Consider the following 20,971-nt stretch of genomic DNA (forward strand, 5'->3'; position numbering starts at 1 on the left):
GGAAAGGCTGGAAAACGTTGACCAATAAGATACCTCAATCTATTTCCCAAAACCAACAAAAATCTGTGTGGCACCATTTCCGAGTGCTAGATCACATAAGACACAATAGTTTGCAAGTTTGAACAGAGGACATATGTCTCACTGAACACAATTGGCAAATTTTCCCTAGGTCCTTGAAATGTTAAAAGATATTTGAATAGGAAAAGGATTTGATGGTCCAATAATTTTTGAAAACTGTTTTATTACAATACTTCTCAGAGCCTTTCCTATATACAGCTACATGATAAATTGTCTGAGTTCATTCATTTCTTAGGTTTATTGAACCACACAACTTTTTCTCTCAGATATCTGCAAGAACAAATGTTCCACAGAATAGAAATGTGCATAGTTGCATCCAAGGGGTAGTGAAGCACAGTCTCTTAAAGTACAGGTTCTGAAGTCAGACTGACATAATCTATCATGTACTGGCTATAGAATTCCGGACAAGTGAATTAATCCCCATTTTCTCATGGGAAAAAAATGAGATGATAATGATAATCTTCCTTACACTGTTGTGAAGGTTACATGAAGTAATTCATATAGGAATACTTACCTAGTACTTGGCACGTGGTAGTTGTGTGAAAAGTGTGAACTGTTGTGAGTGTGGTACCACCGAGTTCTAAACACAGTGTGTGATGGGGCAGGTGAAGGCAGGAGGTGAGGCGGCATACCACTTCCCTGTTCCCTCCTCCTAACATCCAGCTCACCCTGGGTAATTTTTAGCTATTTCTGGTTCTGTATAAAAATGGAAATACAAAGTTAAGGCCTGTGAGGACAAAGTCTATTCACAATCCTAAAATCCCAAGGGTCTGGGAGGCTACCACCATTAGTGCTAATATAAATGGAATCCACTGGTGAAAAACTTCTGTGATTATCGACATTTCTGATGCCCAGGAAATACTTTTCACCTAAACTGAACTGGCACAATGGCAGTGAAAACAAACAATAATGGCAGGTTTCAAACTGTTAATGAAATAAAAAGCTTCAGCGATAAACTGATGAGCTATATTTGAAGTGCCATATGCTCTGAAAGCAGTCTTGATTCCCTGATGCAGTATACAACCTCTAATTTAATGTAGCCTGAAAGACAAAGAGCAGCTTTGGAAAGAGTGAAAGGGAGAGAACCCAGAGGAAAGATGGATTCATTCCTCTCTTACTGCATGGTAATCTCCCTGTGAGTGGAGATCATACCTCCCTGCACCTCACCCTACCCCACTCCCACTGCTTCTTCACCAGCATCCACCTCTGTGCCTGGTACAGAATAAGCATCTGAGGCTGTCAAGAGTGATATAACGTAGTCATAATGGAGCCAGGCAGTGAAGCTCCAGTCTTGGCCCTGCTGAGATACACTGGCTGGGGCCCTGGACCAGTTATTTAACCAACCTCTGTCTCCATTGTCTATAAATGAGGCCAGTATTATGTGTAATTTACAGGGTTGTTATGAATATTAAATCCATTAATGCACGGGAAGCCCAAAGAAAGTCCCCTGGTTTATAGTTAAGTGCTCAAAATGTAATAACTGTCATTTCTTGCATGAGTTAACAACTATAGAAATTTAAGATACTGGTCTAACATATTTTTCTTAATGAAGGAATGATTTAGTACAAGGATTTGCACTGTAAACCTGTAGCAATATTAAAAGATTTAAAGAGAATGTTACTGATGTATTCAGATATTCAACCAACTGAACCTTTTGGACTCCAATTTTAGCTTAGTAATTGTCTTAGTCACCTTGGGCTGCAATAACAAACTACCACAAACTGGTAGTTTAAATAAACAGATGTTTATTTCTCAGAGTTCTGGAGGCTGAGCAGTCCAAAATCAAGGTGCCAGCTGATTCAGTTCTTGAAGAGGGCTCTATTCCCGACTTGCCAACACCGGCCACTTGCTATGCGCTCACAGGGCCTCTTCTTTGTGTTTTCATTGAGAGGAAGCGCTCATGCGTCTTCCTCTTCTTATACGGGCACTAATTCCATCATGAGGGTACCATCCCCAAGACCTCTTCTAAACCTAATCATCTCTTAAAGGCCTACCCTGGGGGTTAGGGCTTAAACATACAACTTTGAGAGGGTCTCAAGCCTTGAGCTCATAACAGTAGTAAATAATTTTTAAAATGTTACTTCTCTTAACACCTTGAAATTTGTCATACACTTTAAAATGTTTTATTATATTTTATTTTCTTCAAGACCTTGTGAGGTTAGTAGAAGAGAGTACACACATGTGCGCTCAGTTGCCCCGTGGTGTCCAATACTTTGCAACCTCATGGACTGTAGCCCGCCAGACTCCTCTGTCCATGGGATTCTCCAGGCAAGAATACTGGAGTGGGTTGCCATGTCCTCCTCCAAGGGATGTTCCTGACCCAGGGGTCGAAGCCACATCTCCTGTGGCTCCTGCATTGCCGGCAGGTTCTTTACCACTAGTGCCACCTGGGAAGTCCCAAGTAGAAGAGAGATTAGCCCTTATTTTAGATTGTTGTTATTAAGTAAGAGGATGTCTGTGAGAGCAAAGGAAGGAAGGAATTGTATGTCTCAGTGCTCTTGGCTTAAGTGTATATGCCAGATTATATTTTACTTTGATAATAAGTTTTTGTATGAAAACCCTCTGAGCTAAGTTTTATGACTCAGATAGCAAAACCATGGGTTTCAGTGATTAATCAGATTCTATTGCTTTAATGGACATGATCCTTTTGCAAGGGCAAATATACTGTTCCTCCATGAAGATTCATTAAACTATGTTATATGTAAAGGTCAGCTGTGTCAGTTCTGACTGAAACTGAAAAGTGTGGGCACATAAAGTATACGGATTAAAGTAACGAGCATGCTAAAGATAATTGCCTAGGATTTCTTAATGAGTGTTTGCAGCTCAAGTGTATGTTGCTGTGATAGTTAGCTGAAAATCCTTTTGTAACATAACACAAAACACGTTTGTTTTCACCTATTTTTCTTTTATATTAGACAAGGCCAACCCTTGTCAATTTCAAAAGAGATACCAATTCTGTCCTTCAGATGCAAGAAAAGATGGGATCCCTTAAGCTCCATCCTTTCATGTTTGTATACTTACTGATGCCTGTAAAAGAACTTAAAGCTTTTCCCTTATGAAGAGTGATCCTTTGTAACCAAAGATTTATGTGAGGCTCATATCCAAAATTACTCTTCTTGGACAGAACTACAAATTTTGATGGAATAACATGGCCAAGAAAATTTTGTTGCTCTGACTGTAATTCTGAAATATCTAAATATGCCTGTTTTTTAATGTATTGTTACTTTAACTTTTAGGAAAAGCCCGATGGCTCCCCAGTATTTATTGCCTTCAGGTCCTCTACAAAGAAAAGTGTACAGTACGACGATGTACCAGAATACAAAGACAGATTGAACCTCTCAGAAAACTACACTCTCTCTATCAGTAATGCAAGGATCAGTGATGAAAAGAGATTTGTGTGCATGCTAGTAACTGAGGACGACGTGTTTGAGGCTCCCACAGTAGTCAAGGTGTTCAGTAAGTAGTCCGAGTGTAACTGCTAAGTGGGATTGATGACTGGTCCTAGAAAATGTTCTTTAGAAAGAAGGCTGAACTCTCTGGTGTCTCCACAGCAGGTATCATGTTAGAGGATTTCTAGAGAGCTTTGTTCTACTCATGCATGCTGTCAGTGAGAAAAACAAAAACCCGAAATTCAAATAAGAATTTTATCTAGCAAAGAAGCAGAATATTATTTTATTTGCAGTGAGGGAATAAAAGAATATTCTGTTGTTTTGTTGGATAAAATTTCCTGTGATATGAATTGCTGTTAAATAAAAACGAGCCTGTGAAGTTTCACTTTCACTGACATGTACAAATAAATGTTATGTGATAGATACTAATATATAGATACATCATATTGGGTTGGCCAGAAAGTTCATCGGGATTTTCTGTACAACGTTATGGAAAAATTTGAACATTTTTGATATACATATTCATGCATATCAATGCATCTATAAATATGCATTAGGCTAAACCATATAAAATTGCTATTTTGATGTATAACAATAACAAAATGCAAGCAGGAGACCTAAGTTTTCTATATATGAATATGTATATGTGTGTACACATACACATTCTGACCTTAAGCACTTAATGCTTGTTGATTTACTTTCTGAGAGTGTTCAAGTGGTTTAGAAAATTGCCCTAAAATAAAGAAGTTCACCTCTTCTTTATGTGGTGTATGTGGTGTATGTGGAATCCATCAGGGGGGAAAAGTAGAGTAGGATTGGAAGAAGAGAAAGTTGTAAAGAAGCTTGGAATAATTACTGTAGGTTACTTTGGCTAATGATACTATGTAGTTAATGTGAGGGTGCAAATAGCTCTGCAAATAAATGACTTGAGAAGTTCTAATTAAAATGTTTTATCTTTTAACATTTAAATAAAATATCCCGCCGTCATTACATCATAATATCTTAGAAATTACAGGGAGAAAAATAGGTCTCAAAGGTTTCAGAATGCCAGTCTTTTTTAATTAGGGAAGAAGGTCTCACTTTTTAGTTTTTTCCAGTTTTCTGATAACTTGACAGCACCTAGAAATTATTAAAATAAACAGGGAAGAAAGAAAGCCAGAGGGCCTTGCTATTACAGCAAGTAACCTTGGATTTTTCCTGTTTCTCTTGTAATAGCCCATGCAACTAAGTGGGACGGTCCCTTAAGCATTTATATGGACTTCAAAGCTCCTTTGGGCTCACGACAAGGATTCAAAGAGTGCTTATACTATCAAAGAAGCCTTTGTTCTCCATAAGAACCGTGTAAAAGCATATTACATGTTTCAGTTGATTACCTTTCAGCTTAGAAGGCACTTTCCAGAAACCATCAACTCAACTCAATTATTTTATGGATCAAACCAAGTACCACGTGTTTCTCAGTTATGCCCCCTTCTAGTAAACACCCCAAATAATCTCCATCCTGTATTTGCCAAAGTTCCATGTATTTTTTTCTTTCCTTTTATTTCACTTTTATGTTATTAGGAAGATGAATTTTGCACTGCTAGAAACACTTTTTCTAAAGAGAGCATCCAAAATCTTTTAATTAGGCCATGATGTCATTAATATAAGTATACAGGAATGTACTGCAGTAGGTAGAGATTAAGTCACATCACTCTAAAGGGTTATGTGTGTTGATGTCATTGTCACATTTCTTGTTATTATGTTAAAATTACCAAGTCTCAAGACAGTTGAGAAAGAAGAGACAGTTGAGAAAAAAACAAGAAAGTTGAGAAAATCCAGGTTGTTCCATTTTCAGAATACAAATTTTAGAATATAATTTTTTAAATGCCCAGAAGTTCAGTTGGCTTAATTCGATAAAATTTGTAAGGGATATCTATGTTTGTAAAAACAATCTCACACCCTGCATACCATCAGCTCCCGCTACCTACCCCCTTCTCTTTTGAATGTTGTTGAAAACAAAGTGATTCTCAGAAACAGAATTTGCATTCCAGGCTCTGGGCCAGGGAGAATTTAAATAGATGAGTTATACATTTTTGAAAATGGGGTTTTATACTAGAAACTGTGGGACCCTCCAAGTCCAATTAAATAAACAGCACAGCTCATGATAAAGAGTCTGCAAAGAGCATATAGGGACTTTGCTTTTTTAAAAAATAATGAATTTACTTTGGATCGTTATTTGTGAAGCAAATAGCAGCTGTGACATGGAGGCTTTCACTCTGTGCATGTATATATTGCAGTCACTTAAGAGTTACTAGGCTCATCAATCAGTCCTCTGTTTCCTTCTGACGAGTCACCTAGCAACATGCATTGTGTACCACAGAATGAGTACGGTTAACGTGAGCTAATCCCAAATCAGCTTGCTGCAGAATGTCCGCCTTATAGGCAAAGTCAAACTGTTTTCGTTCAAACTAGAGGCCATGAGTGATGACTTTATTACTCTGATGAAGGTTTGTTTATTCAGTCCTAAGCTATATCTCTCATGCAAGAAATCATGCCAGTGAAGCAGGCCAGATCCAAAATAAGTCTCGTGCTTTGTCACCACTAATAAGGCACTTTCGTTTGTTTGGTAGTTAAAATGGCACTAAAATCAGACTCTTCGCGTTTAATGTACATTTGAAGTTAATAAAACTATCCCTTAGCAAGAGCAAACCTTTAAAAGTTCTCGCAAAGATTCATTGTTGTGATTGTGCAAAAGTCTTAGAGGTTGAATGCGTGCCCAGAGAGCCAAATGGCTGAATGGCTGTCGGCGGTATAATAGGAAAATCACTGAACTGGTCATCAGGACATCTAGCTTTGTTAGATCTGCTACAAATTTCTGACCTTGGACAAGTGACTTCCCCAGTCAGGGCAAGGCGTGAGAGTCTCTCCTCGTCCGTAAGTGAGTTTTCCCACTCTGTTCCTAGGATTCTCTTGAGGAGCTAATGAATAAGGCTGAGGAAAGTGAGGAGCAGCTTCTACTTGAATAACTAGAATTCTAGTCACTCAGTGTTTCAAAGTTTTTTCATGATATTTTGTTCAGGGGAAAAAAAAATGAGAGAAGGGCTTGAGCACTAAAAAGCCTTTGAAAATCACAATCCAGCCTAATCTTCGGCACTGGAGTGTGTGGTGTTAAAAGGAAGATTATTTCTGTGACTTGGAGTCTGGTGTCTACCTGGACCAGCCAGCTCTTCTCCTAGTAATGGTTGACATCACAGTGTTATTTTAGAGCTTTCATTTGGACACTGTGCTCAATATTTATCACAACTGAGCATCCCTCTTCAAACCCTCCCTGTGAAAATTATTCAACTGCAAGCCACTTCTTTTTTTTAATGAAAGAAGCAGAAAATAACCCTTTCAACAAATGAGGTCTACCCTGTATATTTCATTTTGATCCTTTAAATGTAAAAAAAAAATACCTCTTCCCATCTCATAAGGAAAATAAACTATAATTTAATGTTCATGATGATTACTTAAAGTAGATCAAGAGGTGATTGTCGAGAAAATACAGAGAGAAGCGTCCTTGACTCACTGTAGCCAGTACACCTGCCTCTTACTCTCTTTCCATACCAGATTGAGCTGTCTGTCCTCTGTGTGGCTTTTGAGAATAACTCTAGTGCATTCTGGGTGATATAGAGCAGCTTTGTGTTCATCACTTCATCCTCACCTGGCTGTGAAACCCTTGACAAAATTATTTTAATAATGCTAATAAATTTGTGACATGACTTTTCCTTTCAATTCTATACTTAGTTATGAATCCATGAATCATATTAAGATGTAATTCACATAAAGCTTTTTTAATCACTTTGGAATCAATATGCAATTTTGCTAAAATAGTACACGTCCTCTTTTACGGTCCTCTAACCAACACTCATCGATTGTTACACGCTGATATGAAAGTTACCTGCAAAATATGTATTTAATATGAAATGTTTGAAACAAAAGTTTGAGAAAATAACTCAAAGAAATGCAATTGGTATTAGCCTTACTTTCTCAATATTCAATATGACTCTCTCTTCTAAATAGAAAAATGAACAACTGTACAAAGAGAACTAAATTTTAAGTATCCTTTCATCAGGTTTCCCTGGGTTTGCTGCAGCTTTCTTTTATTGAAATAATAAATTTTAGACAGTGTTTGTGGAAACAAGTGCACATGGACATGTGGAAAAGACCAACAATTTGAACACACCAGTATTAACAGTTATAAAGAATTTATAAATTATAGTAGAGGATTATATTCTACATTAGAGGAAATATGTGTCTAACTGACTTGTCATCTGATTTTCATGAACTAGATATTAGTGCAACCTAACAAAACTGCCCACCTGCACTTTCTATTAAAAATCTAATATTTTAGAGGATCTTTTCATGTATATTCCAGGCATAGATAGTAACTGAAGGGAAACAGAAAACTATTTTGCTCTTTTTTTCTTGTTAAACTTGACTTTTAATCAACCACATAAATTAATTTAATACCTTACCTCTTTTGAGCTCTGAGAGTGGTGTCACTGAGTAGCTGACTTTAGTTTCCAGAGAACTTCCACTTACTCAAACCCCAAGATTTTCGTTCTGTTTAAATATTTTGGATGCAGCCCTATTGCAAAGACATTGCCATAAAAAAAGACATTTGCCATAAAACACTGGATTCTGAACATAATTTAAGGTTTTATCAATAACTCAAGTTGTAATTATGAACATTAATGATTTTATTTTAAAATAGTCACAAAATTAAGACTTGCTGATGTGTAGAAGGCTACATATTTCCCAGAAATTGCTATTTATTTTGAGTATTTTTTCAGTTTTTCGTAATTTTTGGTCACATTCTTAGCAGTCAGGTAGCCAGATCACTTCTTATTTGTGTTAATGTAATTGTTTGTTATTCTTTTCTATTTTTCTATCTTTCTTTTACTTTTTAATCTTTCTTATATTTTCTTTTCAATCTGTGCATTTAGAATATAGATAATTGCTCTTCAGGAAACTGTATCAAGAAAATTATATTTCTAGAATTAATAGTAAATAGGCCTCCTATAATTGAAGTGCAAGTTCAACACATAGGGAAATTCACTATTATTATTCATTGTTCTAACTTCTAATATAAAATAATTGCAAAGGGAAAATTAACTCTGGATATTAACTTGAAGAAGATTATATTATTTTTGCCTGGAATCTTGGTGATACCCATTTTGCTATTTCAAAGACTTTTTGTCTTCTTTCATGTTCCCTATAGTGGTCTGGTTAGGTAATATGTGTCATAACTGAATTCCAAACTCAATAATAATAATAGAAAAGCGAGTTTAGTTTGGTAGTAAAAGTACAGTGATGGTAGACAGTGAGATTATGAAAGAAAGGATAGCTGGTTGTCTTTGTCTATTTATTTGAGAATAGAACAGTTGTCCATGAGACTAACAAAAATCAATGACAACGTGAGAAAATATCCATTTTCTATAGAGTAATTCTTAGAGCTAATTAATAAGTTAAAAAATCCATCAATGATAGACAACTAAAGGCTAGAATAAAATAAGTTTAAATAATACCATGTTGATCCAATTTGTAATCAGTTTTTCCCAAAGCCTCTATTAGAATATATGCTTATAGAGCTCCCTATATTGAAAATGCCTCTGTCCATTATCTTAGGTTCCAAATTTGAAAGATTTTCTTACATTTATAGTTTCATAATATAACTTCACTTAAAAGACGAGGTTTAAGATAATAGGAAACCCAAGTTTCTACATCCCTTAACCACTATATATTTCCCTTGATTTTAGAGCAGTGATTCTTAAACTATACTGTGCCCAAAAATCCCCAATGGAACTTGTTTTAAAAGTAGGTTTATAGGATTTCCCCTAGATATTATGATTCAGTTGGCCTGATAGAGCTCAGAAATTTGCATTTTAAATAAGCGCCCCTGTGATTCAAATTCATGTGAACTCCAGTTTTCATCTAAAGAGTTGGAAATTATTGGTAAGTAGAAAGTGCACACAGTAATCAACTGCAGATAATATATCCTCTTTAATACATTAACCTCTGTTACCATCTGAACCATACTCACTGTTTATAAAGCATCCAGAAAATGTTACCAATATTTTATTCACAGGAGTAATAAGCATTTAAAATAATATTTAATGTAATAAAGCAAATATCTGGAATGGGTAGCTAACCAGATTTCTTAATTATAGATTATATGGGAAAATTTTATTGTGTTGCTTATTTTTCTACTTTGAGTAAATTAATTATTTTTCTGTAAACCAAATCACAAATGTCCATTTTCTTCTTCCATGTGCACTTAAAATATTTCTCTGTTTAACTTTAGAGCAACCATCTAAACCTGAAATTGTAAGCAAAGCCCCATTTCTTGAGACAGACCAGCTTAAAAAGGTAAGAACTTGTTTTTGATTGATTGCCTTTCCTTAGCCTATTGCTGAATGTCTTTTCTTGTCCTCAGATGCCAGGACAAATAAGATAGACTTTGCTCTGTGGAGTTGACAGTGTTCCAGGTACCAGTCAGAAAGTCCGCACAAGGTAGAAAGGAGACATAGAGGAAGGCATGGTTATTTCTGCAGGGAGGAGAAGGAGATGAGACTTTCTTTTGTAGAAAAGCGTCAGTCTTTCCTGTGTGAGTGCACCGAATGTTTAATGAAGTCATGGGAGACGAGTACATTTTCTGCACACCACAGACAGAAAGGGCTCTCCAACAATATGAGATAACACCATGTGAAAGGAAGTGGCACGGTTGGGAAACACATTATTTGCACTGCCTGAATTTTGGGTGCTCAGCCAGTGGGCAAGAGAGTCCAGTAAGAGGTGAATCTCGAGAGTTAAGAGAGGCTGGTTATGACAAACCTTCTATCATGTATAATGTTTGGTCTCTATCTTACTGATAAACCATTGAAAAGTTGAAGAAAAGGGATAAGATCAGATTTGTACAATCATATTAGCAGAGATTTGAAGGAAGGGCAAAACTGGAGTTCCATATGTGAGCATATCACTTGATTCATAATCTCACTTTCACTAATTAAAATAGCCCAAATTTCTTTTATTGGAGGAAAAAGCAAGTTCAAAATTCTTTGAATCAGATTAAAGTTGACTGCATAATATTATTTGATAAACACTAAATATTAAAAACTGGAGTAGGAAATGACAACCTATTCCATTTCCAGTATTCTTGCCTGGAGAATCCCATGGACAGAGGAGCCTGGCGGGCTACAGTCCCACAGGGTTGCAAAGAATTGTACGTGGCTGAGCATGCACACGCATGCACAGACACACACACATATTAAAAACACATGTGAAGTACAGTGGTAAGGATTACAGTTCATGGTAAGTATATGTCATCTGAAATGTAGCATGAAGCTGGAGAGGCAGCCTCGTTTTAACACCATTAACGACTCTTTCAAATGCAGATCTGTCAGCCATGGTAATAGCCAATGTTAATGCACTTATGTTATTTAGTTAATGTTAGAAATGAACACTGTCAAAATGAATTGGGTAATGCTTTTCAATGAATGTGATTTTATTAATGGTGGCAGCATCTACTGCGCATTTTAAAATGGGCAAGACTATAATTTTAAACACAAGACATTGTTTTTATGTAAGAGTGCATTCATTCAGTCCTTAGTTGGGACTTATAAAATGAATGGGTCAGGAAATCATTGGAGGAACTCTGCATCCCTTGAGGAGTCTGGGGCTTTCAAATGGACAACCCCTGATGAAACCAAGGTTGTAATATTTCCTCTCTATATTGCAGTTGGGTGAGTGCGTTTCAAAAGACAGTTATCCAGATGGCAACATCACGTGGTACAGGCATGGAAAAGTTCTGCAGCCTCTTGAAGGAGGTGGGTAAGAAGTGGGCAATAAATCCAGGTGACCTGTTTTGCCTTTCTCTTGTCTAAGCATTCTTTAGACTATCCTGAGTCTAAATGCATTGTCCTCTTTTGATTTATGACTCTATATTCTTTGTTACTTAAGTATCCATTAAATCAGTAAGGGATTTTTTTAAAACTTCATTTTAGACCTTGTGCAGAAGAATCAAGAGCAGAGAAAATTATTTCTGTATATGGCATGTTCTAGAAGTTAATTAAAGTGAGTGGGAGATAAAATTCCCAGGATTCTATTTCTGTCCATGTCTCTGATTCATGCTTTTGAAAAGACATCTACCTCACTACATGTCAATTTTCCCTCCTGTTAAATGCAGTAAGAAGGACAAAACCACTTCTCAAAGTTGCTATGACAGTTAATTAAGGGCTGTGATTTTCCAATGAAAGATCCTACCATTAGTGTTCTTTATTTTCTTCAGCGGTGGTCATAATTTTTAGAAAGCAAATGGACCCAGTAACTCAACTCTATACCATGACTTCATCCCTGGAGTACAAGACATCCAAGGCTGACATACAAATGCCATTCACCTGCTCTGTGACTTATTATGGACCGTCTGGCCAGAAAACAGTTTACTCTGAACAAGCAGTTTTTGATATTTACTGTAAGTAACTCAACACAATTATACAATTTTAATGTATTAGAAAAAATGTTCCAATGTTATTTTAAGTCCCAATTCAAAAGCTCTTTGGAATCTATTTCCAAACTCCCATCCCTATTCCACAGTACCCAACTAATATCTTCCTTTTTGCAAGACCTATAGAATAAATGCTCACCCATCTTATGATAGCTTTCAGCCTCTACTTTGTTATTTATAATCATCTCCTCTGTATTCTCTAACTTAGTCTGATTTCTTCTGTTAATTCTCCACCCTGGCACATAGTCATGGACTTTGTAGGAGTTCGGAATGCCACCTGATGGTTTTCTGAATGAATGACAGATGAATAGAGACTTATGACTGATTGGTTTTCTAGATATGGAATTTCCATTTTAATAAAGAGAAATATTTTAATAGTGCAATCAATTGCATACGTTAGATAGAATGTTGAATTCCAAGGTATTTTGTTTAACTTTACACCACAGATTTTAAAACCTGGAATATTAGACTACAAAGGAACTTTCTTGATCATGTGATCTAAGTCCATTATTTTATTTAACAGCAAAATGAGACCCAGAGACTTGCCCTAAATTAGCTTTAGCAACTGGATTAGAATCCTTTTCTCCAACGCTGTGTTCCTTCCTGTAAGATGGAAGTCAAGATAATATGATTTAGAGCAAAGGTGCTGGCAATCCAGTTTCATTGCTGTTAGTTACTACGTATTTCTAGAAAAGAAGCTTAACTACTTTGTCTGTTTTCATATTTGAAATAGGACAAATATAGTACTTAACTCATGGTGGTGTTATGGAGAGTCAGTGAAATTAAAAATCTAAAATAGCACAACATGTAGCACATTAAATGCTTGTTAGTAAGTACTATTATCATTTTTACCTAATAAGCATATAGACAAGATATATTTCAGGGAGTGATACAGAATATTTTACTATTTTTAATGAATTAGAAATTCCCATAATACTGTCATATGTTGTAGAATAACCTAGTACTTCTACAACTATTTGAGAGAAAGCATAGAAATGCCCATTAAACCTTCAAAGAGTTTTATCTCAGCTACATTTCTATTTGGGTTCCATAAAGTGCAGAATCTTATATAAAGAGCAAAACTGAAATTCCACTTGCTCTAACCATCATGAGATGTTTTGCCTTAAACTTTGTAAACAAGTTTCAACTTGATTTAAAGGCAAGGATTGAGAGGATTTCATCATGTACAGCTTATCTAAAATCAAACTATTATTTCTGTATGTGGAAGCAGAACTCTATTCAGAGATATTCAATTGGAAATAAACTATCTTGGTGTAAGCACAGAAGTACAAGATAGGAGAGAACATCAAGATGAGTGAAAAGGATTGGAAAATTGGCTTAGGAAGGAGAGAATATATGTGAATATCAGGCATGGGGAAATAGATGGGCAGAAAAGTCCTTGGATGAATAAGAAGGAAATTATTTTACTGTGGCTGGCTGTGTGGAGCACATTTGGCAGAGCTTTTGAGAAGGCACAGTGTATGCAGTGCTGGCCTTCAAAGCAAAGACCCCAAAGTGTTTAAGACATCGTCCTGACATTCAAGGGGTTTCTCCAATAGAGAAGATAGATGCATCGGAAGGAAATTATCAGTGCAAGGTTGCAACTGTAAGTGCCGCAGAGACTCAGTGAAGAGTCCTGAAAGTTCAGAGTCCAAGAGCAGTGATCCCCAGACATCAGTGTGCATCAGAATCCCTGAAGGACTTGCTAGAATACAGACTACTGGACCTGGCTCTCGAGTTTCTCACCCAGTAGGCATGAGACCCTGGTTTGATTCCTGCCTCAGGAAGATCCACCGGAGAAGGGATAGGCTACCCGTGCCAGTATTCATGGGCTCCCTGATGGCTTAGCTGCTACTGCAATGCCGGAGACCTAGGTTTGATCCCTTGGTTGGGAAGATCCGCTGGAGACAGGAACAGCTACTCACTCCAGTATTCTGGCCTGGAGAACTCCATGCACTGTATAGTCCATGGGGTCGCAAAGAGTTGGATACGACTGAGCGATTTTCATTGCTCCAGGATGACTTCAGAGAAGAGAAGGAGGAGCTAAATGAAAAGTAAAGAAGTATACATTCAAGAAAAAGAAATGTGATCAATTCATCTGGAAAGTTTTATAGAACCTACCTCTTTCATCTGTGTATATCTGATTCACAGTACACCTCTTTCATCTGTGTGTATCTAATTGTGCCTTTTGACACTGCCTAAGATTATGCCACCATTCCTCATTGCTGGTATTTTTGTAACAGCTTCAAAAATAGTTTTCCTGTCTATTCACCCGAAACTGCCCTGCAAGCTGCTACCAGACATATCTTTCTAAAACACAAATGTGAACATGTTACTCCTGTGATGAAAACTCTTCAGCAACTCCCCAGATCTCTCAGGGTGATGTTTACATTCTCAATTTCAAAATGCCTTGAGTCTCCTATAGCCATGGTCCTTTCCTTTTCCAACCTTCACCACTTCACTGCCTTCTCTAATCTGTTCTATTTTCCAGATTCCTCCTGTAGAATACTGTGTACATTCCTATTCATATACTGTCATGCTGTCATCTTTATTATCCAGCAAACATCTTATTTTTCAAAACCTAGCTCTGGGGCCAACTCCTACCAGAAGCTTCCTCATCTGGTGAATCTATAAGCTACCAGTGATTGCTATGCTTATGCGTCTTAGGCAGTTTTAATGTTGTTACAGTCTTAATTTATAAATTTGACATCATCATAAATAAACTGAGAGTTCACTTAGGGCAGGGAATTGCTGTTTTCAACTTTGTAACTCCAGCACTTTGTACTTGAACTAAACAAGTATTAACCAAATGAATGAACATAAGATAAATGAAGAAATGAGAAAAAGAAAAATTGGGTAGACCCTTTTGGTTATTATGTAGGGGTATTTATGGAGTAGTGAGATGTGATTCTTACCCAAAGTAAGTTCAAAGCAGTTATGGATACCAGATTAAGAAATTTTTATTTCAACATTTGCTTTTTGGGAATGCATGCTGCTGCTGCCGCTGCTAAGTCGCTTCAGTCATGTCCAACTCTGTGTGACCCCATAGATGGCAGCCCACCAGGCTCCACCATCCCTGGGATTCTCCAGGCAAGAACACTAGAGTAGGTTGCTATTTCCTTCTCCAATGCTTGAAAGGGAAAAGTGAAAATGAAGTCGCTCAGTCGTGTCCAACTCTTAGCGACCCCATGGACTGCAGCCTACCAGACTCCTCCATCCATGGGATTTTCCAGGCAAGAGCACTGGAGTGGGGTGCCATTGTCTTCTCCGGGAATGCATGAAGACTTTTAAATATCATTGTAATAGTCAAAGCACTATTTCCAAAACTGATTTAGAGAAAGTATGTATAAAGATGTAGAAAACAGAAAGGCTTACAGTGAGGAACTAAATGACGTTTAGTGGCAATGTTTCAGATGTAGATTAATTAGAGCCTTTACAAGGAAAGTGTTGGGAGAACAGAAGGGAAGAATCAAATGCAGAATATAAGGATTAGTCATTAAGATTGGGTGACTGAGTGGATAAGAGAGGGCAAAGGAGAAAGCCGGAGTAACTGGCAGACTGATGATTTACTAATAGAGTAAAATTCAAAGTCAAAGGGAGAGCATGAGACCATTAATTTTGTTGGACACACATTAGCGGGCATCCAGAAAGCCACTGTTAGAACTCCAATGTGTTACATTAACCCCCTGATCTGTCTAGATCTTCAACTCTCCAGTACAGAGCAGAGCCTATTGAAGAAGGGATCCAGAGAAGCAGGGTTAAAATAAAGCAGAAAGTCAGATCGATTATGATTCCTAGCTGTTCTGGTGTCAGCTTTGGTCAGAGACGTGCTGCAGTGATGTGAGACAGACCAAACCAGGCAGAGAAGGGCCATGTGAATGAGGGAGGGAGGCCTAGAGGTGGAAGGCCAGCGGGGGACAAACTTTATTTACTTTCCCACTGTACTGAGAACTGGTCAGGGAACTACCTCAGGCAAATTCAGAAAAATGAAAAAGTATATTAAGTCAATTACTCTTTAGCCTCAGAACCTTCTGGGCAAATATTCAGAAATGCCCAAGCATGAAAAAAAAGTCAAAGGCAATCTATAACAACCCTTCTGGGTTTCTTTTTTTTTTTTTATTCCTGCCTTTAATCTTAGCAAGACAAGTAAATGATTGCAAGAGATAGAAGAAAAAACAGCTTTAAAGTCTACCACTTATTCATCTCACTTTATTAGCTAATAGCAAAGTAAGTCTTCATAGATGGATTATTTTTAGTGCTGCCAGTTTGGAAACATAGACACATGCCTCAGTAGTTATTAAGCCTTGTGGAAAAGACTCTCTAAAATAAACCTTTACATTATATGATTTCAAAATTCATTGTTCATTGTATTACCAGCTATATAACAAGTGAATATATTAGAAAGTGGGTCATTTATAACTGCCAACACAGCCTCCTTTGATTTCCTGTTGGGTAGATATGGTCCACTGTGCATCCAACTTTTAATTCCTTTAGCATTCTACTGTTGAGCAGTAGCCTTGACCAAAGAATACCCTTTAGCCCTATTTTCTCCTTAAAAATGACCAAAATGGAATTTAAAGTTGCATCTTGGCTCCAGTGAACAGAAAAGAATTACAAAACATTCACAGTTCTGTTGATTGTATTTTATTAAGGGTCTCCCTCTGTTCATGGGATTCATCTTTCTGAAAGCAAATCTGCTCTCCTGCATACCAAAAATCTTCCTGATATTATTTGGCTTATGTCCCTTTTTATTTAATATAAGATATTATTGTGTAATATGAGTGTGGGGGTGCCTGATAGTTTTAGCTCTTTTTCTAGCAATCTTTTCAAACTGTAAGATATGTGTAATATAGTTAAATGTCCTTATAATGAGATTATACAATGAGATTGTTCCTACTGGTCTTTTACACATAAAATAATTATGGTCATTCCTATTTCAGGTAAAGACATTTTGCTAAGAAGAAATTGATTTTTATGTTAACAGAGCTTCTTTGTAGTTTGCTCTAACCAAGATTAGTACTTGTTATAGCAAGTAGCTATTAACTTCAGTCCTTCTATAAAAAGATACATTTAAGTAATTACCATTACTAGCTTCTTGAGAAAATTGTGTATAATTTAGTCACATTATATGTACAAAGTAATTTGGTGCTTGATGAAATGGTTAACTTGTGTTTGTGACTCTTGCAGATCCTACAGAGCAGGTGACAATCCAAGTGCTGCCATCAAAAAATGCCATCAAAGAAGGGGACAATATCACTCTTAAATGCCTGGGAAATGGTAACCCTCCTCCTGAGGAGTTTTTGTTTTACTTGCCAGTAAGTGACTCAGGATTTTTACTTGAGCTAGACTGCTATCATTCTGTCCTGTTGTTTGGCAGTTGGCTGACATTAAGAATTGTATGTTCTTGGGCCGCTTAAGTGAGAAAGGATGTTATTCTTGGAGACAACGGAAACCTGTGGAATGTCCTTTAAAAGTTTTTTGGCATATGCCGGTGCCTTTGCCTTTTTGTATTCAGTGTTAAGTGGAATCAGAGACAAAGAGGAGAAGAGCTGATCATAGGAAACCATCATGGTTGAAACTCAAAGTTTCATCATCCAAATAAACTGTAAGAATCTGCTCTTCTTAAGCAGACAAACATAAAACGTAGAATGATGATAGCAAATGGTTTGCTGTGGATTCTAAATCCACACAGAGGGTGTTCCTCAATATGTCCCTGAATTCCCAATATAGGGACACTTGTGTTGCCATTATATTTAGCTTGATAGAGGAAAGCAATGGGCTATATCTTGCCATCATACATGGTCATGAAAGGCCACTTTCTTAACTTTTATCAGTATTGGAACGGAAAGAAGTGAAGTCTAGAGGATAATTTGGCTGTGTTCTGGATGTCCTAGTGTTGTGGAGGCAGACTAGATGAGAGCTATGCCTGAGGACACTTGCTGGCTCTCCCACAGCCTTCTCAGGTTTGTGTTTGACAGAACATTCCTTTGGGAGAAGCCATATGCAGCTCTTACTGCAGGGGTCTGTTCATAATGCCACCCACTGCATTGTTCAGTAATGCCTTAGACTATCAACCACTGATTACTCAGAAGACCAGTATAAGTGATTTCTTTTTACTTTAAGGAGCTTCCCTAGTGGCTCAAATGAAGAGTCTACGTGCAATGCAGGAGACCCAGGTTCAATTCCTGGGTCAAGATCCCCTGGAGAAGGGAATATCAACCCACTCTAGTATTCTTCAGGCAGAGGACCCTGATAGCCTACAGTCCATGGGATCTCAAAGAGTTGGACACAACAGAGAGACTAAACACGTTTCACTTTCACTTTTATACCTAAATGTTGACAGAAGATTCTATGTATGCTAATAAATTGACATAGTGTTTTTTGTCTGATATGCAAATGAAAATTTGAAACTAATTACGTTTCTACCTTGATTTTCAGGGATTACAGAGCCAAATTTGTGTCTTAGTTTTATGAGTCACTATGTCTTTTGTTAATATATACTCCTAATACTCAAAATATATTTTTTAATTCTTAGTTCCCGGTTCTTTTTTCTTTTAAAAATTTCTTTTCTCCTCTCTTCCTTCCTTCCTTCCTCCTTCCCTCCCCTTCTACCTCTCTTCCTTCCTTCCTTTTCTCCCTCCTTGCTTTCTTTCTTTAATTTGAATATATGTTATATTTTCTTTTAAGCTCCCTCAAGTCTTTCTGTCAAATTAAGAGATAAATGTAAAAATAAAATATTGGCTATTTTTTTAATTTTACTTTAACACAAGCCATAATGTCAAAATATATGTCGTCAATGCAATGTAAATTACCTTCTCAATTTCCTTAGAATCAAATTATCAATTATTTTCCTAGGATTCAGATCATACAAAATCTAATATCATTTTTCCAATCAAAGAAACATATTCCTTTTTTTTCTTATCTGAGAAAAATGTCATTTTTATCAACAAATACAACTGTTCTTATTGTAGCTACCAAGTATAATCATCTGACATTTTTGCCTCTATCAAAAGGGACAGCCTGAAGGAATTAGAAGTTCAAATACTTACACACTGACAGATGTGAAACGCAATGCAACAGGAGACTATAAATGCTCCCTGGTAGACAAAAAAAGCATGATTGCTTCAGCAGCCATCACAGTTCACTGTAAGTCAATTTATTCTTCTTTACTAACTTCACTTGAAAGACCTTTTCTCATTGTCTAACTTTGCTGTCTTTTCAAATAAATTGCACTCTATTTTTCTTAAATAATGTGATTTCAACAGATGTACTAGAGACCATCACAGTGAACCCAAATTTGGTCCTGCCATTAGAGTGGTAACATCTGCATATCTGATGTTATGCTTTGCCCTACAATATTAAATTTGCCCTACAGTATTAAAATCTTGAACGGATCTAATAACTGTAACTGTTGGGAGTGATAAACCTTTGTCTTCTATCTAAATGTCTCCAATTTGTGGTATTAACAAAATATTCATGTGCATCTTTTCTGTAATATTCTTTGGCATTGCTCTCTTTGGGATTGGAATGAAAACTGACCTTTTCCAGTCCTGTGGCCACTACTGAGCTTTCCAAATTTGCTGACATGTTGAGTGCAGCACTTTAATAGCATTATCTTTTAAGATTTGAAATAGCTCAGCTGGAATTCCATCGCCTTCACTAGCTTTGTTTGTAGCAATGCTTCATAAGGTCCACTTAACTTCACACTTCAGGATGTTTGGCTCTAGGTGAATGATACCACACCATTGTGGTTATCCCAGTCGTTAAGAACTTTTTTGTATAGTTCTTATGTGTAAGTTCAAACTACCACACAACTGTGCTTATTTCAAATGATTCTGCTCAGTATCCTTCAAGAAAGGCATCAGCAGTGTGTGAACTGAGAACTTACAGGTTTACAAGCTGATCTTAGAAAAGGCAGAGGAACCAGAGATCAAGTTGCCAGCATTCGTTGGATCATAGAGAAAGCAAGGGAATTCCAGAAAAAGCATCTACTTCTGCTTCACTGACTATGCTAAAGCCTTTGACTGTGTAGATCACAACAAACTGTGAAAAATTCTTAAAGAGCTGGGAATACCAGACTACTTTACCTGCCTGCTGAGAAACCTGTATGCAGGTCAAGAAGCAACACTTAGACCTGGACATAAAACAATGAACTGGTTCCCAATTGGGAAAGGAATACATCAAGGCTGTATATTGTCACCCTGCTTATTTAACTTATATGCAGAGTACATCATGCAAAAGGCTGCACTGGGTGAATCACAAGCTGGAATCAAGATTGCTGGGAGAAGTATCAACAACCTCAGATACGCAGATGTTACCACCCTAATGGCAGAAAGTGAAGAAGAACTAAAGAGCCTCTTGATGAAAGTGAAAGAGGAGAGTGAAAAAGCTGGCTTAAAACTCAACATTCAAAAAATGAAAATCATGGCACCCAGTCCTATCACTTCATGGCAAATAGATGGGGAAACAATGGAAACAGTGACAGACTTTATTTCTTGGACTACAAATCACCTCAGATGGTGACTGCAGCCATGAAATTAAAAGATGCTGGCTCCTTGGAAGAAAAGCTTTGACAAACCTAGACAGCCTACTTAAAATCAGAAACACTACTTTGCAGACAAAGGTCTGTATAGTCAAAGCTATAGTTTTTCCAGTAGTCATATACGGATGTGAGAGTTGGACCATAAAAATGGCTGAGTGCTGAAGAATTGAGTCTTTTGAATTGGGGTGCTTTAGAAGACTCTTGAGAGTCCCTTGGACTGCAAGGAGATTCAATCAGTCAAACCTAAAAGAAATCAACCCTGAATATTCATTGGAAGGACCATCCTGAAGCTGAAGTTGCGACACTTTGGCCACCTGATGCGAAGATCCAACTCACTGGAAAAGACCCTGATGCTGGGAAAGATTGAAACCAAAAGAAGAAGGGGGCAGCAGAGCATGAGATGTTTAGATAGCATATCACAACTCAATGGACATGAAT

The 20,971-nt window shown here is 37.1% G+C and overlaps 1 protein-coding gene across 2 annotated transcripts in view; it reads left to right on the forward strand.

Annotated features, from left to right (window-relative positions):
- ALCAM (activated leukocyte cell adhesion molecule) overlaps positions 1-20,971 on the forward strand; it is a 206,288-nt gene that overhangs the window by 144,161 nt on the left and 41,156 nt on the right. For both annotated transcript variants that reach the window (XM_061134379.1, XM_061134378.1), the window contains exons 3-8: positions 3,315-3,534; positions 9,793-9,857; positions 11,227-11,314; positions 11,776-11,958; positions 17,179-17,306; positions 19,005-19,137. In XM_061134379.1, the coding sequence (XP_060990362.1) occupies positions 3,315-3,534; positions 9,793-9,857; positions 11,227-11,314; positions 11,776-11,958; positions 17,179-17,306; positions 19,005-19,137 (817 nt within the window). The remainder of the gene's footprint in view (positions 1-3,314; positions 3,535-9,792; positions 9,858-11,226; positions 11,315-11,775; positions 11,959-17,178; positions 17,307-19,004; positions 19,138-20,971) is intronic.

Source organism: Dama dama, chromosome 31, assembly GCF_033118175.1.
Source record: "Dama dama isolate Ldn47 chromosome 31, ASM3311817v1, whole genome shotgun sequence".
In the NCBI taxonomy this organism is placed as follows: domain Eukaryota; kingdom Metazoa; phylum Chordata; class Mammalia; order Artiodactyla; family Cervidae; genus Dama; species Dama dama.